The 21,320-nt window shown below is 43.3% G+C and overlaps 1 protein-coding gene across 1 annotated transcript in view; it reads right to left on the bottom strand.

The window, feature by feature from the left end:
• Positions 1–1,999: 1,999 nt before the first annotated feature.
• LOC146984034 (complement C3-like) overlaps positions 2,000–21,320 on the bottom strand; it is a 46,155-nt gene continuing 26,834 nt past the window's right edge. Inside the window, exons 28-39 of the mRNA XM_085780844.1 lie at positions 16,496–16,646; positions 10,487–10,572; positions 4,413–4,490; positions 4,145–4,300; positions 3,872–3,934; positions 3,622–3,703; positions 3,384–3,432; positions 3,151–3,241; positions 2,944–3,033; positions 2,756–2,858; positions 2,509–2,598; positions 2,000–2,222 (exon numbers count right to left, since the gene is read on the bottom strand). Coding sequence (XP_085636970.1) covers positions 2,522–2,598; positions 2,756–2,858; positions 2,944–3,033; positions 3,151–3,241; positions 3,384–3,432; positions 3,622–3,703; positions 3,872–3,934; positions 4,145–4,300; positions 4,413–4,490; positions 10,487–10,572; positions 16,496–16,646 — 1,026 coding nt within the window. The 3' untranslated portion in view covers positions 2,000–2,222; positions 2,509–2,521. The remainder of the gene's footprint in view (positions 2,223–2,508; positions 2,599–2,755; positions 2,859–2,943; positions 3,034–3,150; positions 3,242–3,383; positions 3,433–3,621; positions 3,704–3,871; positions 3,935–4,144; positions 4,301–4,412; positions 4,491–10,486; positions 10,573–16,495; positions 16,647–21,320) is intronic.

Here is a 21,320-nt window from a genome sequence, read left to right as displayed (position 1 = left end):
GGCTCATTTGCATATTCAAATTCATTTTCCAAGAAACTTGTAATACAAAAAATGTTACTTTTAATGTCTACTTTCATTGTGTAAAGTTTCATTGTGGTAGGAGTAAAGGAAAAAAAGAAGCCTATTCGGGTGTATTTTGGGCATATTTGATTAGTGTACGGCTCATTTGCATATTCAAATTAATTTTCAAAGAAACTTGTAATACAAAAAATGTTACATTTCATGGATACTTTCATCATGTAAAGTTTCATTGTGATAGGAGTAAAGGAAAAAAATAGCCCCATTGGGGTGTATTGTTGTCGGCACCATAGACTTTATACAGTAAATAATGATGCAAATTAAACATATTTCCCCAACTAGGATTTCTTAGGACTTTTAGTATGTTGTTCTAGACACCTCATAGAAATGATGTATGGTGAAAAACCTTCTGTGACAATTAGTTCTATTTTTGGGTCCAAAATGAGCTAAATTGCCTGGACTATATGGGCTACGGAAGTTTTAATAGTCAAAATGTGTGGCGGCCTGGGAAAACCCGTCGGATGTCGCGGACGTTCGATTGTGGCAAATAGCCAAAATAGGTGGAAAAGTACTATTTCCACGATTTTGATATTTTGTGTGATTCTGGTACTTTGAACTCCCTACTACATCGTGGTGAATAAATATTTTAAGAAAACAAACCGGAAAGTACTTATTTTTATGTTTTTGTGGCGAGTAAAGCGTTTCATTTTCACCTGAGACCACACAGCGCAGCTGAGCTGCAGCAGCAGCGCTAGAGGAGACAGGTCCGTTGTTATTGTAGAGGTAACATTCAAGGACCCTCGGAAAGCAGAGAATTCCGCGATTCAGATGCTTTTTTACAGCTCGTCTTTATCATAAACGGTTGTTGATGTTTTGTAAAACTTGTGCAAGTGCCGATGACAAGTTCGGTTTAGCGCCGATGCTACGTTCTGTTTAGTATTGATGCTACGTTCGGATTAGCATCGATGCTATGCTAGGTTAGCGTCATGGTTAGCGTCTGTTCCCGTACCACGTGATTACACGCACCCTATATGGTCCCTTCTTGTCACAGAGGCACCATTCAAGGACCCTCGGAAAGCAGAAAATCACACGATTCAGATACAGTTTACAGCTCATCTCTATCATAAACAGTTCAGAAGTTGTTTAATGTTTTGTCTTTAGAGGGTTAAAAACAGCAACGTTCTAGTTAAAGCCATTTTTCTCACTTTTCAGTTTTTTGGTCATAATAGATTAAAATGCCAATAACTTTTGATCTGAAAGGGCTATCTCAGGTATTCAAACAGTTATGAATGGCTGAAAAAGTCTAGTTTATGGAAATATCAAAAAATGAAAATGTCAAAATCCCACCATGTGAAGGGTTTTCCCAGACCACCACACAAATACAGACGTTATGACGTGAGCACATGTTGCTGTAAACAAAAATATGTCTTTGCTGTAAAAAAATAAAAAATAAATAAAAAAGGACACCCGGCGTTACAGGCGGGGGGCTGCGGTCTGCGGGGGCTGTGTGGGTGTACTTAACGGCACATTGCCCACCACATTAACAGATACAGTAATTAACACAGAACCCAGAAACTACTGAATGAATGATTGAAAACAGACCTGGGTTCAGAGCACCGCCATGTTGGACTGCATGGAGCGCTCATAGAATTCTGAAGAGAGGGAGGAGATGTCGCGTTTTGGCTAAAAATAGACTTGGTGCTTATCGCGGTTTGGAGGGGAACTGCATCTTGCGGTGCCTTTTAAACAGGGAAATGTAGCGATTTGACGTGAGACGTTGATGGAGCAGTGAATAGGTTCAGTACACAATTTGGCATTTAGCGCGTTTTGGAAAAGAGCTCTTCATGTGTATGCTACATAATTAAAAGTTAAAGCTACATTCATGAATATTAAGCGATTGACACTGAGATGTATTTTATTTACTGTCAAGTGGTCGTTTAGCCTATTGTATTTAATTGCATATATTTAAAGCAGTACACAGTGATAATTCAGTCCTTTATTTCTTTTGTATATTTACAGAAACTGCATTGCATTGTACCAGGACTCATCGCTGTACAGTTCTACAGTAAACATCATAGACTCCATTGATGTCTCGTGTGCTTTCTGACCGAAGCCCTGCAGTGGTCAATTAGGCTAAAAGCAGCATCAGAGGTCACACTCCCCAACATTGTCGATGTTTTCTTTCTTCTGCATACTTCAATTCTCTGAAAATATAGGCACAAAGAAATGAGCAAATTCATTGAGCACATGCGTACCTATGTGGATGGGTTGATTGGTGAGTGCAGCTGTATAAAGAAGGCTATGCTGGTGTTTTTTTTTTTTTGCTCTGCTTTGATCCTACAGGCACCTGTTGGTGCATGTTGCCTCTTATACTAATAATACATTTTACAATGTAGAATAACAAGGGATCAATGTTTCATGAGGGCAATAATCCTTCAAGAATTTGTAGGTAGGCAGTTTATGTCTTCAAACAGTTATCATCTTGTTTACCTTCAGCACATGTTCATTCATCATTTCCACAGAGCCTCATTAGATGTCCAGCTCTCCTCTCAGGATGGTAGAATTTTACACAATGTTTCTCTGCAACAAAAAGTAATTTACATGTTGTTCTGGTGTATTGGGGTAAATGTACAAAAAATACATACAAAATCTACCCATCTACCTGTCTACTCTAACTGCATCTGCAGCAAAGAAAATAATCTTGAAAACAGTGAGGCAGCATATATTTATGACATACGTTCATAATATTCATAGATAGACACGGCCGCTGGTTGTAAGACTCCAACTTTCATGGTCTGGTGAATTCTAAAGGCGACCTCTTCTGTTTGTTCACGAGAAACCTGAGGAGATGGGGGGCACAGATAAATAGAGGAATGGCAAGTCAAAGAGAAAAACTGATGACTGAGAGAAACCCTGATGTCTTACACTTTTCAGGTAGATGATCAGTGACCCTCTGTCTGACAGGGCTCTGTCCATCTCATATCTTGAAATGGTGCGGGAAGGTCCAGTTGCCAACTACCCACAAACATACAATCACACATTGTCAGACACCTTTCGAAAGCATAAATCATCTTGTTTGACTTTGACCACTGCACTCTATGTGGGTATGTTTGTATCTGTAAAAGCTCTTACTCTGTTCAGATCATTTGTGTTGACAGTGAAGCCAGTTAGCAAGCCAATATCCAAGATGGTCAAACCAGCATCTCTCTCCTCATCTTTGTAACTATGCAGAACATGGGCAATGTACAATTCCATGGAGCAATTTAAACAAAATGAATAACATATATGAAGCAATGGGGGGACTGTAGCTGGTTAGAAAATGTCATATTTTTGTAACATTTGTCAGTATTCTTTATTGTACTCACAACATTTCTATTTTCAGTTGGTAAATTTTCTCATCTGGATTGTCGTTCTCTGGAGAAGCAAAACATCAGATGACTAAATATTTCTTCAATTAAAGAAAAATACTGGTCACAATGATGAAGAGCAGGAAACACAACATTTCTGAACAAGCAAAATGGACAAATACTGACAGATATACATCTAAACAAACATGACAGCTCACACACAATTAACAGTGGGAGAGAGGGGGGATCAAATTACCTGGGAGGAGCTGCACTGACAGATTGAACTTCTGGCAGTCACTCTCCTTCTCCTTAGGTATAGCATAATACAGTGACAGCAACTATTTCAAGGAAAAAAGTGCACTTTAATATTACATGCACTGGGAAGATATGGGATGGATTCATTGTAATAGTAGACAAAGTTCAAAGAGAAAATCGTTGGTCTCAAAAGGGACACGTCAATAGAAAACAGATTAGTAATAGAAAATAGAAAAACACATTATATGTACCGTCACTGTTGCTTCTCCTGTGCCTGAGGCAGTCACTGTTACATTCTGGTGTCTATCGCTGATCTGTAGGCATTTAAAAATATGTACACACAAACACACACACACACACACACACACACACACACACACACACACACACACACACACACACACACACACACACACACACACACACACACACACACACAATTATGAAGAGAACAATTTGATTGACTTTGATTTACTGCTGATATTAATGAGTCACTGTGTGTGTGGTTGTGTGTGTGTTCTCACTTTATAAATTCTTGTGGCATAATAGTTTTCACTGTTGAAGTTGAACAACGCAGGTCTTAACCTGCCCTCCACCGAGATGCCCACATTCAGATCAAACTCTGGTTCTTTGGCAATGGCCCAGTACTCGGCTACAGCCTGGTACACTATTATAGTTGCCTGGGGAGAAAGAGAGCATGAAACTAATGAGATTATAATCCAGATCATAGAACAAAAAAAGAAAGAGAAATGGCACAAATGCATTTAAGACAGCTAGATAAAGTCCTATTACCTGAGTTGATCCATAGCCTCCGCCCACCCTCTGCTGTCTGTTGAGCCATCTCACCACAGGTCTGGCTTCTTCAAGGGCCTTTAGTAACAGAGAAGGGGTGAACTGACTGTGGTTAACTGTGCATTGGAAGTGGACCGCAATAATGAGTCAAATCAAATCAAATCATTCATCTATAAAGCTCATTTAAAAACAGCACAGAGAAAAAAAAAACATCAGAAAATTAGAAAACAAAAGTGGGGAACTACTGTGACAAACTGGCTGACTGAGTACAGGGAATAAGCACATACTGTATATATAGTGACATTTACCTTCAACTACTTTCTTAAAAAGTGGCACCCTATAAGCAAAACGAATGGCTTGTTAGTGAGTGCTGCTTAAAGGGATAGTTCACCCAAAATTCAAATTTCACTCATTATCTACTCGCCCTCATGTCGACTAACAGCTTGGTCGCACTGGACGCGGAACCGAAGCGCAGCGCCCTGGAGCGGAGGCAGTTTCAGATCGGCGCACATGTTAACCGGTCTGCCTGGTCGCACATCTCGCGCTGTGGAGCGCTGTGGAGCGCTGTGCGCGCGCCTGCAGCGCTTAAGATCGGTTCATTTCTATTTTTCACGCGAGTCGAGGGCGCCGTCTGTCAAGCTGGATAGACCGAATCGTACCAGACAGGAAGTCGGGCACAGAAAAGGCGAGAGAATCCGGTCAATTTTCAAAATAAAATAATTAAATGATGATTAACTAAGTTGTTGCTTGTCCATCTATACATATTTGACCGTTGCGTCTGCACATGAGACACACACACACACACACACACACACACACATGTTTAAAATGACGTGTGTGTGTAAAACCGAGTGAATATGAGTATGAACGACTGCAGTCGATGTCTGACCGGCGCGGAGAGAGGAGGAGAAGTACGCTCCTAGTGCGACCACCCAAGCGCCCGAGAAGCCGCACGCAATGCGCGCGCCCAGCTTCCGCGTGCAGTGCGACCAAGGGGTGGGGGCTGGGAGAAGTTTCAGAGTCCTCTGTGCCTTCTCGGAGTTACAGGGGGCTGCATGTCCATATGACGGTTGCGAACGGGGCTCACTTTTCTTCATCCAAAAAGACACACCAAAAAAACATCCAAATACCTCCACACAGCTCGTCTGTAAGTCTATATTTTAAGCTTGTTTGTAGCGGAAGCTCCCAGTGTCTCAGTTCACTGCTCTGCCTGTGTCAGTGCAAATCACGCAGCGGCGCCGTGAACTGGGTGTCAGTGCAAATCCCGCAAGATTTGCACAGACACAGGAAGAGCAGTGAACTGAGACACTGGGAGCTTCCGCTACAAACAAGCTTAAAATATAGACTTATAAAAAAAAATTCAGAACAATTTCTCATGTTGGGGCTTCAACACAAGAGGGGCATTACAGACGAGCACTATGGAGGTATTTGGATGTTTTTTGGTGTGTCTTTTTGGACAAAGAAAAGTGAGCCCCGTTCGCAACCGTCCTATGGACATGCAGCCCCCTGTAACTCCGAGAAGGCACAGAGGACTCTGAAACTTCTCCCAGACCTTAGGGCGCACTCACACTAGGGCCAGTTGATCCGTGCCGTGCTGAAGCCCGGATGCCCCCCCTCCCCTGTCCCCCGCTGGCCCGCACTCACACTACCTCGAACCCAAGCGTGCTCAAGCACGGTTGCCTCCGACACAAACGTCATCACGTTGATATAACAACACGGCGGATGCGCTCTGACTGCTGAAAGAACGGCGCTTTGACCGGTTGTCATGGTTATCTTGAAGTTTAATCAAAGCGACGTTAACTAGCGATGTTTACGGCGCGACATAATCGTTAAATGACTGTTGTTTACATGCGGCTGTAGACACGTGGTGGAGAACGAGCCCGCAGCGCATTACATGTGCGCATTCCTGGCCAAGCGTACCGTGCCCAAGCTCCACCTCTCCCAACCGTGCCGGGCCAGGGAAGTGGACCGTGCTCAGGCACGGAACGCTTGCACTCACACCAGCAATAGAATCCGGACTTTAGGGGGCAAACGTGCTTGGGCACGGTACGATTGCCTAGTGTGAGTGCACCCTTAGTCAACATGAGGGTGAGTGGATAATGAGTGAAATTTGAATTTTGGGTGAACTATCCCTTTAACATATGGGCCAGGTTTCGGTCACTATTTGAAACTTGTTCTATTGTCTAAGAACAGAAACAAAGGAAAATGTAAGAGCTTTCTTGTAAGTGTCAATGCAAAATGTAGACTGGCTGTATGACACAATGTCAGATGTTTACAGTGGTTTCACAACTGTTCAACTACTCCAGCTACTGCAGCCTATACACACTCCAACCATATACTGGGTTTGACCTTGTCTTAGTTATTTGTATTAATACAGACTGCTATTAATGCACATACAATAACATTTTTTGAATGATTTACACTGCCCTTGGTTTCTCCGCAGCTAGGTTTTCTTTCCACAATACAATAAATGATAATTGAGAGAAAGAAAATGCCATCAGCTATTTATAGATAATTATGAGGTGCTCTGGTGGCTAGTCAACAGAAATTTAATAGTACAGCGGCTAAGCATGAAAATTGTGCACTTTTTGAAAGAAACATGAAACTTCTACCATAGTTAGTTTATGCCATGAGGTTTATTTTAAGATCGGGAGGGAAGTCAGATTTGACCTCTGAGGCCCGGGAGAGGTCAAATCCAAGATGGCCGCCAATAATATTCAAAAATGCCTATCGCTGGAGCCAAACACAGTAGAAAAACACTTAAGGTGTCATTTCCCACTTATTTTTGGGTGCCCATTCTGTTGGTGATACCTTTGAGACCAATAGAATTCAAAAAAAATGCATTTAGATCAATGTGGAGGTCAAATTATGCAGACATAGGGAGGTGAACAGTGCAAAAAGGTAGTTTATTTCCAAAATAATAGCCTAACAGTGATGATGATGTTAATAATGATGATAATAGTGCCAATAATAATAATCATTATCATAATAAGTTCTTTTTTTTAACTGATTTATTATTAACTCATTGGCTGCCAGCCATTTTCAGAGTAGAGAGCTGCATACTGCCAGCCGTTTTAGAGCATTTTTTACAGACCCTTTCAAGACCCACAGAATATTGTGTTCATGTAAACATGTAAACACCAAAACTACCAAGAGTAAGAGTAGACTCTCTTCTTTCATTAGGAAAAAAAAGTTTGTTTCTACCTTTTTCCATTCTTTAGTAAACGGCAGTAGAACATTGGCTGGTTTCGCCAAAAACACCTGTTTTTGACCAGAACACATTCAAGAAAATGCATTTATGTAAAGGTGCAAATCTGCAATTTAATAATACTGTCGCCCTCCTCTTTCCGCGGAGAGAGGGGTGGTGTCCGACGCTGTGTGGAAGCATTGCGAAGGCCCATGGAGGGGAGTTGACACAATGTGCTTTCGCCCAGTACTCTGAATTAGAGTTCTCAATTTCAACCCAAACCCGAGTAAGGCCGATGGGTAGGGTTGGTTTGGCACAAGATGCTGTGTGTATCTCCAAAAAACCACAATGTTTTTGTGGCCGAAATTGAATCAGTTTCACCCACTGATAAGGTGCTGCTGCGTCACTGGCACCATCTGCTCTCGCTGCAAAGAAAGCATGTCACTTTTTTAGTTTAGTTTTCTTTTTTTTTGTTGGGCTGGGCTGGGTTTGGCCAGACAACTAATGCTGGTGTATCGAGCTCTGTCGGGTCCGGGCTTAAAACCCACGGGCCGGGTCAGGTCGGGTTGTAATTTTCAGGCCCGTTGAGAACTCTACTTTGAATGTCAAAGTGAAGAAATTTAATGAAGTGCAGGTAAACGGACTAACTATTGGCACTTTTCCACTACACAGTCACGGCACGGCTCAGTAAAGGTGCTTTTCCATTACAGCTGAGTTCTCTAGTTCCTCCTCAGCAGGGGTGGGGGGATCGCAAGGCCACACTGTTTCTCTCTCTATTTTCGATCTTCTCGTCAGCTCCAAACTCACTTGTCTGTTCCTCGATTACGGACCACAGCGTGGTTTTCCACACAGCATCATTTAACTCGGGTGAAGGAATAACAACGGTCTCGGTACAGATGAATTCTCATGTCGGACATCGCGCTCACGACTCTTCCAGTGACAACGCTCTGCCCAATCAGTGGAAGGCAGTCGGCTGACGTCACGTTTTAGGTATGGCCGTTCCAGGATTGAGGACTACGGCCTCTCCAGGAGCCGAGCTGGTCCTCAAAGGGATGAGGGACGGCCGCAAGGGTGGCTGGTGCCCTGAGGGGACCTCTACACGACGCTGGCTGGCCCTCTATAACGGGAACCCCGCCTGGCTGCATCCCACCGGCTGGCGGTCAGCTGGGGGCAGTTTGGGCTCGTAATGATTATAGAAGGTGGCGGACCAGCTGCTGATGCAGAAATGGGTCCGTATGGGCTGTATCATGTCGTAGTACTCACGATGGCGCCTGACGTGCAGGTAAACACGGAAAGCCGTATGACCCAGTAGCCAAATGCCTCGTCATCTAATTAGTGACACACATGAATGGATGAACGAGATTCCCACTGTCCCTACCTACTATCTAGCGAAACCCCCTGACAACCGGGTTTTGATTACAGCGAGTAGAGCCGTTGGTGACAGGGTTGGCGCGTGGCCGGATGGTGGTCCGCTGGTCCTCTCCAATCTCGCACCGCATGTTTGTGGAGAACCTGGTGCTAAATCACTTGCAGACGACCTGATTCTGGGTCAGGGTTTTGTACATAGCAGAGCAGCTCCCTCGCTGCGATCTCTTGAAAGTCAGCCCATGATCCAAGCTTTTGTCGGTCTGAGGGCGTGGGCCCCCAGTTGGCAGTCCCCCTCATCCCTCACCGGTGGACCAGGGGCACGGTGGCAGCCCTCAGTCAGGCAAGGATAGAGGAGGAGGAGCACCAAATGGACCGGAGCCTGAGAGCCAGGGAGAGAGTAACAAGTGGCTGTGGTGTACTAGTGCCACGAACAGAGCCGAGAGACAGTGTCTCTTTAACTCATTGGCTGCCATTGATGTCTATAGACATGTTGTTTCTGTTGTATATTAACTTCAAAGTCACTGTTCTGCTTGACATGTTTCTTTCCACAAAAAACTTGTTTTCTCAGTGTTCTGGTCAAAAACAGGTGTTTTGGTCAAAAACAGGTGTTTTTGGCGAAACCAGCCAATGTTCTACTGCCGTTTACTAAAGAATGGAAAAAGGTAGAAACAAACTTTTTTTCCTAATGAAAGAAGAGAGTCTATTCTTTCTCTTGGTAGTTTTGGTGTTTACATGTTTACATGAACACAATATTCTGTGGGTCTTGAAAGATCTGTAAAAAATGCTCTAAAACGGCTGGCAGTATGCAGCTCTCTGCTCTGAAAATGGCTGGCAGCCAATGAGTTAATAATAAATCAGTTAAAAAAAAGAACTTATTATGATAATGATTATTATTATTGGCACTATTATCATCATTATTAACATCATCATCACTGTTAGGCTATTATTTTGGAAATAAACTACCTTTTTGCACCGTTCACCTCCCTATGTCTGCATTATTTGACCTCCACATTGATCTAAATGCATTTTCTTGAATTCTATTGGTCTCAAAGGTATCACCAACAGAATGGGCACCCAAAAATTAGTGGGAAATGACACCTTAAGTGTTTTTCTACTGTGTTTGGCTCCAGCGATAGGCATTTTTGAATATTATTGGCGGCCATCTTGGATTTGACCTCTCCCGGGCCTCAGAGGTCAAATCTGACTTCCCTCCCGATCTTAAAATAAACCTCATGGTATAAACTAACTATGGTAGAAGTTTCATGTTTCTTTCAAAAAGTGCACAATTCCCCTTGATTTGAGGGCTTAACCGCTGTACTATAAAGGGTTTATGATGATTGGTGAATGAGGTAAACAGCTGGAAAAATATGGACATTTAGTATAACACAATTCACTGATTTTTGTTTTGTCCTCATAAACCCTTTTCCCACCAAGTGCGGTGGCAAAGACAATGACCTCATTGTAAGTTTTTGTAGTGGGTAACATGCTGGTAACATGCTGGTAGAAGGGACATGCTTACCTTGGCTCTGACCAGTGCAAGAAGAGCATAACCTGTGGCCTCCATTGTGTAAACATGTCCTCTAGGTACATGCCAGTGAGTCAACTCTATTGAAAACACACACAAATACATTTCTATAACAAGGCAGAACCTGTGAAAAATATCAGTGACTCATATTACTAAAAAAAATACTGGAAACAATAGTGTTATCCACCTTATTCCTGGGGTCGTTACTGTAGAAACGGTTATGGGTGGAACTTCCGGTCAGCACCGGAAGTAGCAGTGAGCCATTGGCTAACAGCAGTGGTTGCTAGCGGTCTTCATTACTGTTAGCGGGTTATTTGAAAGTTTTCACATTGTTTTCTGTTTTCTTAGTTAATTCGGTAGATGAGGTAATTCATGTGGTGATAATAGATCGGTTATTGATCCATGGTGGTCAGCCTCGTAATTAAAAAATCAGCTCGAGTGAAGAGAGGGAGTAGCGCTGTTTGGTTGACCCGTCTGCAGCTTCTGGGGGCTGCGGGTGGAGGACTGGACTGTGTTGGACGAGTCAGACCAACAGGTCCGCTTGGACCGTGGCCACTCGGACCAACAGGTCCGCTCGTACAACGTAATCTGGGCAGGAGACCGAGAAGTGGACGGGGCTGAACCAGGAGAGAGGCAGCGTGTGTGTGTGTGTGTTGTGACGGGAGTGAGGGGGCGCGCCGCCCGTCACAGAGGAGAAATGCATTGTAATGAATGTAACAGCCCCCCCCCCCTCGAGATTATTGTTATTCTGACACATGAGTTAAATAACAGCTGTGTTTGAAACCACGCTGCGGTTCGTAATCGCGGTGCAGAAGAGTGAGTTTGGAGCTGACGAAAGGAGAGAAAAAAGAGAGTCGGTGGGAAATGCTCATTGATTAGAGAGACAGCGATCAGCTCCGCGGTGCTGACGAACCCGCTTCAATATGACAAACTATGATTGTGATTAAAAGAACCTAAACCAAGTGGAGTAGAGCTGAGCTGTAACTGTGTAGTGGAGAAGGGGCAACACACGCTATGCGCACACACGCACACGCCATCGTCCCCTCAGATGCGGCTGCATCTCTCCAGGACACTGTTGTGTGTGAGTGTGAGAGAAATAAAAGCTGTGACTTGCTTGGGCAGACGTTGTACATGATATATGTATATGAACGAGGTACATAAATATCTAGACCCCGAATCTATAAGACTATATGTAGAAAAATATGTAGAAAAAAAATGCGTGTCTCATTTAGGGGTTTTTATATCCCTAAATGAAAATAGAAAAAACAGCCCGCACAACCTCGTTTTTGCTCCAGAATATTTTACTGACACAACGTTTCGGGCTCTCAGCCCTTCATCAGGTCATCATCATAATGTGTTTCACCCGTGTAACATCTATATGTAGACGCCCCCTGGTGACGTCATGTGACGTGGCGTCATTCACAAAAAAAATAATCACACACAACATGGCAACATAGTAGCCTGTGTGAAGACAACTGACCAATGGGGAAACATTTGACATTCATACATCATACATTATATCTGAAACGTCCAAGAATGACATCAGGTTAAAAAAATATACATATACATACATCTTGTCCCTCACATGCATCACAAAAAATGACTGATAGGGAACTCTTCATTCATGCCTCTAGGAGACATCGTGCCCAAAGTGAATATCCAAAAGGATTCTCGTTGCAACAACAGAAATCAATTATCTCGACATCCTGATTATAAGAGAAGAAAAAGGTTTCAAAACAACGGTATATAAAAAACCCACAGATAGAAATGCTCTCTTAAGAGCGGACAGTTTTCATCCACTTTCTTTAAAACGGAGCCTTCCCATCAGCCAATATAACCGCATCCGTAGATTATGTAGTGAAGACGTTGACTATGTACATCAAGCAGATCTTTTGGATATGCGTTTCAAGGAAAGACGCTACCCACAAGACTGGTTAAGACAAGCACGGGACAAATTCACTGATGTAACACAGGACCAGTGTCTACAGGCCACAGGGAATAAGTCTTCCAACAACAGCCCGTTATGCATTCTACAATATTCTAATTTGGGAAGGGAATTCGAACAAGTTGTAAAAAAACACTGGCATATCCTGAGCGGTGATCCTAAGCTGTCCATAACATTTAAGGACACACCTAGAATTGTATACAAACGTCCCCCCAACATCAGGCAAATTGTGGTAAAATCAGACCTCCTCCCTCAGAGACCGGACACTGTGTTCACACAGGTCCCAGGTGGCAATTACAGATGTGCCAATTGTGCGCAATGTAATTTCACCAGTAAGAGCCACACGTTCACGCATCCCCTTACAGGGAAGCGTTTTGATATCAAAAGCATTATTACGTGCACCACCACCAATGTTATATATTTACTTAAATGTCCGTGTGGTTTAGGATACGTGGGGAAAACGAATCGAGCACTAAAGACACACATTGCAGAGCATAGATGCAGCATAAGAAATCAGGACCCAAAGAGTCCAGTAGCAATGCACTTTCTGCAGGCAAAACACAACGTGGCATCCCTCACGTATCAGGGAATCGAACATGTTAAACGACCAAGACGAGGAGGTGATACGAATAGACTGTTGTTGCAACGAGAATCCTTTTGGATATTCACTTTGGGCACGATGTCTCCTAGAGGCATGAATGAAGAGTTCCCTATTAGTCATTTTTTGTGATGCATGTGAGGGACAAGATGTATGTATATGTATATTTTTTTAACCTGATGTCATTCTTGGACGTTTCAGATATAATGTATGATGTATGAATGCCAAATGTTTCCCCATTGGTCAGTTGGCCTCACACAGGCTACTATGTTGCCATGTTCGCCACGTCACATGACATCACCAGGGGGCGTCTACATATAGATGTTACACGGGTGAAACACATTATGATGATGACCTGATGAAGGGCTGAGAGCCCGAAACGTTGTGTCAGTAAAATATTCTGGAGCAAAAACGAGGTTGTGCGGGCTGTTTTTTCTATTTTCTACTGTCCATTTGGCCCAGCACCCCAAGCAAGGGATGTGCGTATATTTTCCCTATTTTTGTATCCCTAAATGATACACGCAATTTTATGTTTACTGTTTCATTCCGTGTAAACGTTGTGTACACTGACGCACCCCTCTGTATCAAAAGTATAGGTCTTTATGATTAAAATAAACTAAATGGATTTTTTTTTTACTACAACTTTGTTGGTTGGACACTCGGATGTGTCTGTGTGTGGTCTTATAATAGATCCATGGTGAGAACCTACAGTAAAATACTGTAAATAAAAGAGGAATGTGTTTTAAAATAAAATTATTCCAACTTATATGAGGCAACTTTCCAGAGCTAGCAGATAGCTCGTTGCCTCAACAACTGAAGCAACCAAGTTAACAAGTAGCTAAATATGCTACTGTACGTTATCTTTTTATCTTTGGACACTTTTTTAAGTCGTCCTCACACCTCACAATATTAGTAGGCAGCGGTATTATGATATTGTCTCGTTTGAGTTGTAAAATGTGGTGTTTTATGTCTCTAACGCTCGCAGAAAGTGGATTAGCGCGTACTGTTAGCATGTAAACAAACGCTACTTCCGGTTCGCACTGGAAGCTGCGCCCATAATTCCCGCAAAGCATCATGGGGGCTAGGAATAAGGTGGATAGGATTATGACATACAGGCTTTCACACATCACTGATAACGGATTGTTCAAGGCCAACACAGATTTTACAGTTTTATCACACTGAAGAAATCAGATGTTTTGTTTTTAACATATTAGGCCCAATCCCATTTCACCCCTTGGCCCTACCACTTACCCCTACCCCTCCGTTTTGCGCGTTCACGTGTAGGGGTAGGGGTGTCCCAATCCCCGTTAGGACAGAGGGGTAGGGGGAAGTGGTAGGGCTACATACCCCTCCAAACGGAGATTTTTCAGAGGCACACTCCAAACGGAGGGGTATGAAAAGTTTCCCAGAATGCATCTTGCGGCAGCCGGCAGCGGTGGCTGTAAAACGAAAAGCTGTTTTATTTCTTGCTGTAGCGCTGTTATTACGTCACTTTCTTAAGTTTTAATATTTTTTCTTGCGAGTAAAGTAACTGTTTAGGTCCCAAATATGCGGTTAGTTTACCCAAATGACGGCGGGTTAGAAGTTTGCTCCGACGATTTTTGGGAGAAGTGAAGCTCCAGGAGGAGCGGCTCCTCACAGAGGCAGCAGCCGGTCTGCAGCGCTGCTCCGCCGGCCAAATTACGTCCTCGTCCCGGTCCCGCCGGGAGAGAAGGCGGTCGTTAATTAACTTATCCGCGGGTTTTTAGAGGTTTACCACCAGCATGTTAAATTCTTTTTAGCATTTAAATGTTGGTCTAATTGATGAAATGTGACAATTGTGGCAGTAGCATTAGTTATTTGGATGAAAAGTGAAGCTTCATGTATCAGACAGAGGAGCAGGCAGCTGCCTCTGGGCTCTGTACGTACAGAAATCACCACATTTACATCAGTAAATAAATGTTTTAGAATGAACCGATCAGTCTGCATTAAGTTTTATCTTATTTTATTAAGTTATATGGTACACGGCTATTTGATTTCTGGCAAAAGCTCGCCGCATCAGCTTACGTAAAAGCCAATGAGACTACGTGATGACGTATGTGACTGTTGAAGGGGTGTCCCAATTCGGAGTGGTTGACTTTCTACCCCTACCCCTCGTAGCTCCGTTTCAAGGGGCGGGGGGCAAGGGGTAGGGGTAAAAAAGAGAAATGGGATTGGGCCTAAGTTTCTTGCCAGTTTATTTGTAAGTTAGTTGACTAACATATTGATACTACTGACTTGGACATTTTGCAGTTGAAATGCTTAAAAACATCTTTATATCTTATATCTTCTAAAAATCATAAAGTGGATGTGTATTATTTTACCCTCTGGACATCTATCAAATACTATTGTGCAACAGGGGCGGTGTTAGCTCAGTTGGTAGAGCACCCGCCCCATGTGGGGGGGGCGACCGCCATTCCGAAGGACCGCCATTCCGACGGTCTGCCAGTCCGAAAATTCCCGGGGGAGCATACATCAGTCCGACTGCCCAAAAGTCCGACGGCTCATTTCTCCGACTACTCATTCTACAGTGTTAAGGTTAGGTTTAGGGTAAGGTTAAGGGTTAGGGCTACTTAAGTCGGAGAAGTGGGAGGTCGGACTAATGGACGCAAAAATAAAGAAATGTACGGTCGGAGAAATGGGTAGTCGGACAGACGCCATGCGCCCAAATTCCCGAAGGTCTGTCATTTCGAACTTCCCGAGGGGCCACCGTTCCGAATGTGTTTTATTTTGAAAATTGACCGGATTCTCTCGTGGTTTGACTTCCTGCCCGGCTTGACACGACGCGCCGCGGGGACAGCGCCCGACCGGCCCCTCCCCCTCCCCCTCCCCCTCCGCCTCCAAAGTTTCACCCAGGTGCGAGTCTGATGCATTACATCCATGGTCTGATGCAGCCGCGGCACTCCTGCTGAAAATAAATGTCCTTGCTCTGTGCTTTGGTTAGGTTTAGGCAATGTAGAAAGGAGTTGGTTAAGTTTAGTAAAAAGGTTAGGTAGAGGCCAATAAAATCGCAGTTAATATGTATCTCCCCCGGGAGTCGAACCCTGATCCACCGCGTTAAAAGCAGATGCTCTGACCACTACGCTACCACCGCAATTAGGCTTGTTCACTCCGTGCCGTAAACCATTCAAGATTTTTTCAGGTTCGGAATGGCACCCTTTTCCCATAAATAATTAAGGGTCGGCATTCCGACAAATTAAAGTAAACGTTCGGAGTGGCGGCCCTTCGGAATGGCACCCTGGAACCCCCCATGTGTTGAGGCTATAGTCCTCACTTTAGGTGGCCCCGGTTTGAATCCTGTGTTGTTGTTATTGTTAATTATTATTATTATTATTATTATTATTATTATTATTATTGAGCGGCCCATCCTATGTGTCAGCTCCCCCCTCCCCCCGTCCTGTTAAAAAATATACTTAAAAAATATACTATTGTTCAACGGTACCTGGGGTAACAAACCGGTAGAGGATCTCTTTGTTGAATTTGTCTTCATTGGCCAGGGCATATGATGCTATGGCAACAGCATATGGATTGTTGAGTTGGGGTAAACGCTTCTCCAGGTAGGTTACTGCTTTGTTGATACTGCCTTGCAGACTCTGGAGAGGGGAAGATGAAAATGACGGAAGAATCAGTGAAACAGGTAGAGAGAAGGGATTCCAATGCAAACATAAACACATCAACAATCACAAGTTCACACTGGCTAAATTAGTTTACCGACAGAATTCCAAGCAACACTATAGAACTTGAGAAAAGTGGTCACTTTTTTTTTTACAATATAGTTTTTATTTCACAATACCACTAACACACCTAAAGGACAATTCCAGGAAAATTTAACCTGGGACTATTGCCTCCTAATATTTTAGGTCTAAAAGAATGAATCTGAAGATTTTCTTTTTAATTGCTCCTGTTACGCAGTAGTTCTGTCTGTCCCTGCATCGCCACAGCAGCGTATAATGGGACCGGCTCGATCTTAGGCTGTTTACATCCCACAAAACCACCATTTTTTTCACATACAACATCAGATGGCTATTCAAACATACACCGAGGGGTTTGTTTACTTCAAGAAAGTGGACACGTTTGTAAACATACAGTAGCTCTAATACAAAGTCTCGTGCAAGAGTCAAGTTGACACGCTCACTGGGTCTCATTCATGAAACGTTAGTAAATCTGTGTGTAGATTTTCACATAAAAGTCTACGTGTGTAAGATCATGACCCATCGTAAATTAACAGCATGCCCCCGGTGATCAGCAATTAGCATAGATCTCCGCCCATGAATAACACCATATAAGGAGACCATGAGCACCATCAAAGTCATTTTGGGTGAAGAGGAGTCCAGAATTTTTTCTGTTAGTAGTGGTGTGACTGGGACAGGTAAATCAAAGGCGTGGGGGGAAGTAACAGATAGTGGATTAAGTATCCTTTGTTTAAAGAACCATTTAAGAAATAAAGCCAGAATAGTTCGATATGAAACATAAAAAATAAAAATAAAACATAAAACAGAACTACAGAACTACAGCAGCCACGGGAGGAGGAGGTTCTTCACAGCCTCAGCTGTAGAGGAGCATGGTTGTATCAACACATGAAGTTATATAGGCAGGTTATATTGTTACAGAAGCACCAGCCGTCTGTCACAGCTCCATCCAAACCGGTGCCGACTGCGCTGCTGCGCAGGGTGAAGTGTGTCCACCGAGCGTGTAGCAACGTGTAGCAACACACTTTGCATCGCATATCAGCTGTGCATTAATGGAATAAAAGTTTTTTCCGATTTTATATCAGATTATTATCATCATTAGATGGAGCCTTGACGTGTTTGTGCGTCCGATCCCTAAAACATCTCCCTCTCCAAATATTTCTAATTGTTTGTCAAGTTTAATTACGTGTTTCAAAGGCATCAATGTATTTTGAACATAACTGAGAGTAATACGAATTATCACTGTAATTTCCAACAGTGACAAGCAATATTTCTGTGCATTCCTACATTTACACAATCACTTCACACTATACTTTATTAATCCCGAAGGAAATTCATCTGTCAGCTGCTCCAAACATTCCACACCCACACAAGAACCACTTTTGGCCAGAATGTTTTATCTATAAAAGGTGGACAAACCTGAAACAAACTGGCAGTCACAATTAGAGAGAGCAGAACTTTTACCATGTTCAAGGGATAACTAAAAGCATGGCTACAAGCAAAAGACATGTAACCACCTGTAACTTACATATAACAACTGCAGGGGCACCACTTGAGTTTTTATTTTTCAGTTAATTGTACACAATGTTTTTTTTTGTGTACGTAATTTTTGGTTCTATTAGTACTTGCATAATTATAATTATTATGTATTACATCTCTTGCAATATCTACACACTCCTGCTTGTGCAACTGTGTGTACGGGCATAGTGCAATACAGAATCAGAATCAGAATGCCTTTATTTGTCATTATACTCACGGTATAACGAAATTAGAGCCCCCCTTCAGTGCAAAACAAGCAATACCATAAAAATACAATATAAAAACACTTCAATAGTATAAAAATAAATTATATGCACAGTATATATTGCACAGTGAGTTATGTATATTGCACAGTACATTGAGGTAGTTGGGTATATTGCAATATATGTTGAGGTTATAGTCCGGGGTGTGTCTGTGTGCGTCAGTGCATGTGTGAGTTCAGAGTGATAATGGCTGTGGGAAAGAAACTGTTCTTGAATCTGGCACTTTAATCTGATGTGCCGTGCAATACAACTTGGTACCTATGCACTCCTGCACTTTAGCACTTGTCACTTTGGCCCAGCACTTTTGCACTTTTGCACTTTATCGCTCAGAAACTCTTATGGTCCCCCTACCCATGGAAGTGTTGTCAAAATGTCAATGTTTTATTTTGTTATGGTCGTCTTATGTCCTTGTTGTCTGCATTATTATGTCGTTTATATTACTATGTTTATTGTCACTGTACTGTTTTTATGTTTTGGGACTCCGGATGGAAATTAGCATTTCTGCTGTAATCTGGCACATTTACATGCATTTATATGTTCATTAATGTGCACTGTCCCACCCAAATAAACAAATAAAGTAAAGTAACTATCTCTATGTTGTTCGCTCTCAATAAAACATCTAGGGCTCTATATTCCTGGCGCAACTCAGGGGGGCGCAGCGAGGCGAGCCCTGACGCAGCCGGCGCAGTGGTAATTTCCTCCAGTGCAACAACGTGCGCAGCGGATTTGGTAAATTGGCAGACTGTGCACCGAGATGGGTGTGGCCGCGCAGCAGGGGGAGGTGTCGACAGATTCAGCTTGGTGCAGTGACAATTTGTTGCCAATAGACCGTGCCGAGAGTGCGCTGAAAGCTCGCCAGCTCCAACCTGGTCTACTCTCAGTGCAAGGCGAAGCGCAGCCAGCGCAGTGGCAATTTGACTGCCCAGCTCGCAGTGCAGACACGTCACCAAGACCTCACAGGCAGATTTCCACAGTTCCAGGCACATTTAAATGCAATTAATAATCACAATAACCCCTATTTATTGTAACTATTTGAATCAGCACATACACGTTTATCTATATCGATTGTCCCGTCACACTGATGACAGATCAAAGGCTGTCGGCATGGGTAATGGAAACTCAGCCTGACTGAATTAACACAGATGAAACCAGGGAGGGACTGGGACTAAAAAGCAGCCGTGGATGTCCCAAGAGCAGGACAGTGATGACTGCATGTCGCTGCTGTGTTGACACTACACACTGTGCCTTTGCGATGATTCGCTATATTTATTTATTTACTTATTGATTTATTAGCGGGCGAGCAGCCGCATCGTCACGCGACCATAACAAATAAAACTGAAAACAAATAAACTATCATCTCACAGCAAACCACAATCAGCCTGGCATCATAGTGAGCAGATATTCACATCTCCATCTCAGGTAAATTCTAAAGAAAAAAGAAAAAGAGAGACGCTCCGTGATGCCTCCGTTACGCACAGCTGTTTGTTTATGTTGTGATCTGTGCACACGGGTTTAAATATAGGTTACTAAATATGAGTGTCTTTATTAATGGAAAAGGGGTGTGTGCAGGGCCGCCCCTGCCTACACGCAGATCACGCACAGTGCGTAGGGCCCCGCGATCCAATAGGGGCCCCGCTTTGCACAAAGGATGCGCGTATGCACTAGATCAGCAGCGCGAGGCAGGAGAAGAGAGAGAAGAGACCCTTTTTTTGTAATCTGACACCGCACGCGCCGTCACGCGTCGATCTGACCAAGCACTGGTCAGATGCGCTGCAGGCACTTGTCAAGCAGCTGCAGGTGAAGACGTGATCATGGCTTCGAAAAGAACCTACGACTCAGGCGCGAGCAAGAGGGGAAAAAAGCAAAACAAGAGGAAACTCGTGCTTCTCTCGAAGGTGGGTATTTGTAGAAGTTAGTGCTGCTGGGCCGTATTAACCGCCGTTAAGTAAGGGATAATGTATAGTTCGGAGGTTGTTATGGAGAAATAAACCCCGACAGGTTGTATGGAACCCCGACGCGTTCCATACAACCTGTCGGGGTTTATTTCTCCATAACAACCGACCAACTATACATTATCCCGCTTATTACACGGTTTACGAGTGAAATAATTAATTTGAAACATAATTCTGATCAAAATACGACTTTCATTGATTTAAAATTGCATAATTTAGCGAATCTGCAAGACCGGTCACTTCCGCTGTTTTGCCGAGCCTCCTCCCGTTCGTGCATGTGAAGCCTTTGATAATCAATCAGTGGATCGATAGATTACCATACACGTGTTAAAATGTGTGTATTGTGTGTAGTCGTATCTGTCATAAACAAGAGATTAACTTTACTGTTTACGGGGTGCGTTTGTGTCGCGGAGCCGCGGAGTCGCGGTCCGACCGAAACGAGAGGAGGAGAGCTGTGACACCGGGTCAGAGGCTCTGATCAGCAGGTCTGGTTTCCAGCAGCGATGTGGAAGGAGCCTCCACTCTCCTTGTAACAAGTTACAAGTCATTTATCTAACATCGCTATTAGTTTGAAGCTGTTTAATGACGATAAAAATGAAACACAAGGTAAATATCCTGCATAGTTTCTCTTTTCTCTGCTGCGCTGATCAGAGCGCTGTCCCTAGCAACGGTCTGTTATACTTGACGACGGTCCGTTATACAGAAATAACAGACCGCAGAACGCAGCGCTGGACCAATCAGAGAGCAGCATTCAATAGAGCCGTGTAATAATGTCCGTTAACGCTGCTAATGGTGTTAATGCCAGCACTAGTAAAAATGTAAAA

Source organism: Trachurus japonicus, chromosome 7 (assembly GCF_045865225.1).
Source record: "Trachurus japonicus isolate A0001 chromosome 7, Traja_1.0".
NCBI classification, from domain to species: domain Eukaryota; kingdom Metazoa; phylum Chordata; class Actinopteri; order Carangiformes; family Carangidae; genus Trachurus; species Trachurus japonicus.
Note: the sequence above shows the minus strand (reverse complement) of the source record. Positions and strands in the feature narration are given on the sequence as shown.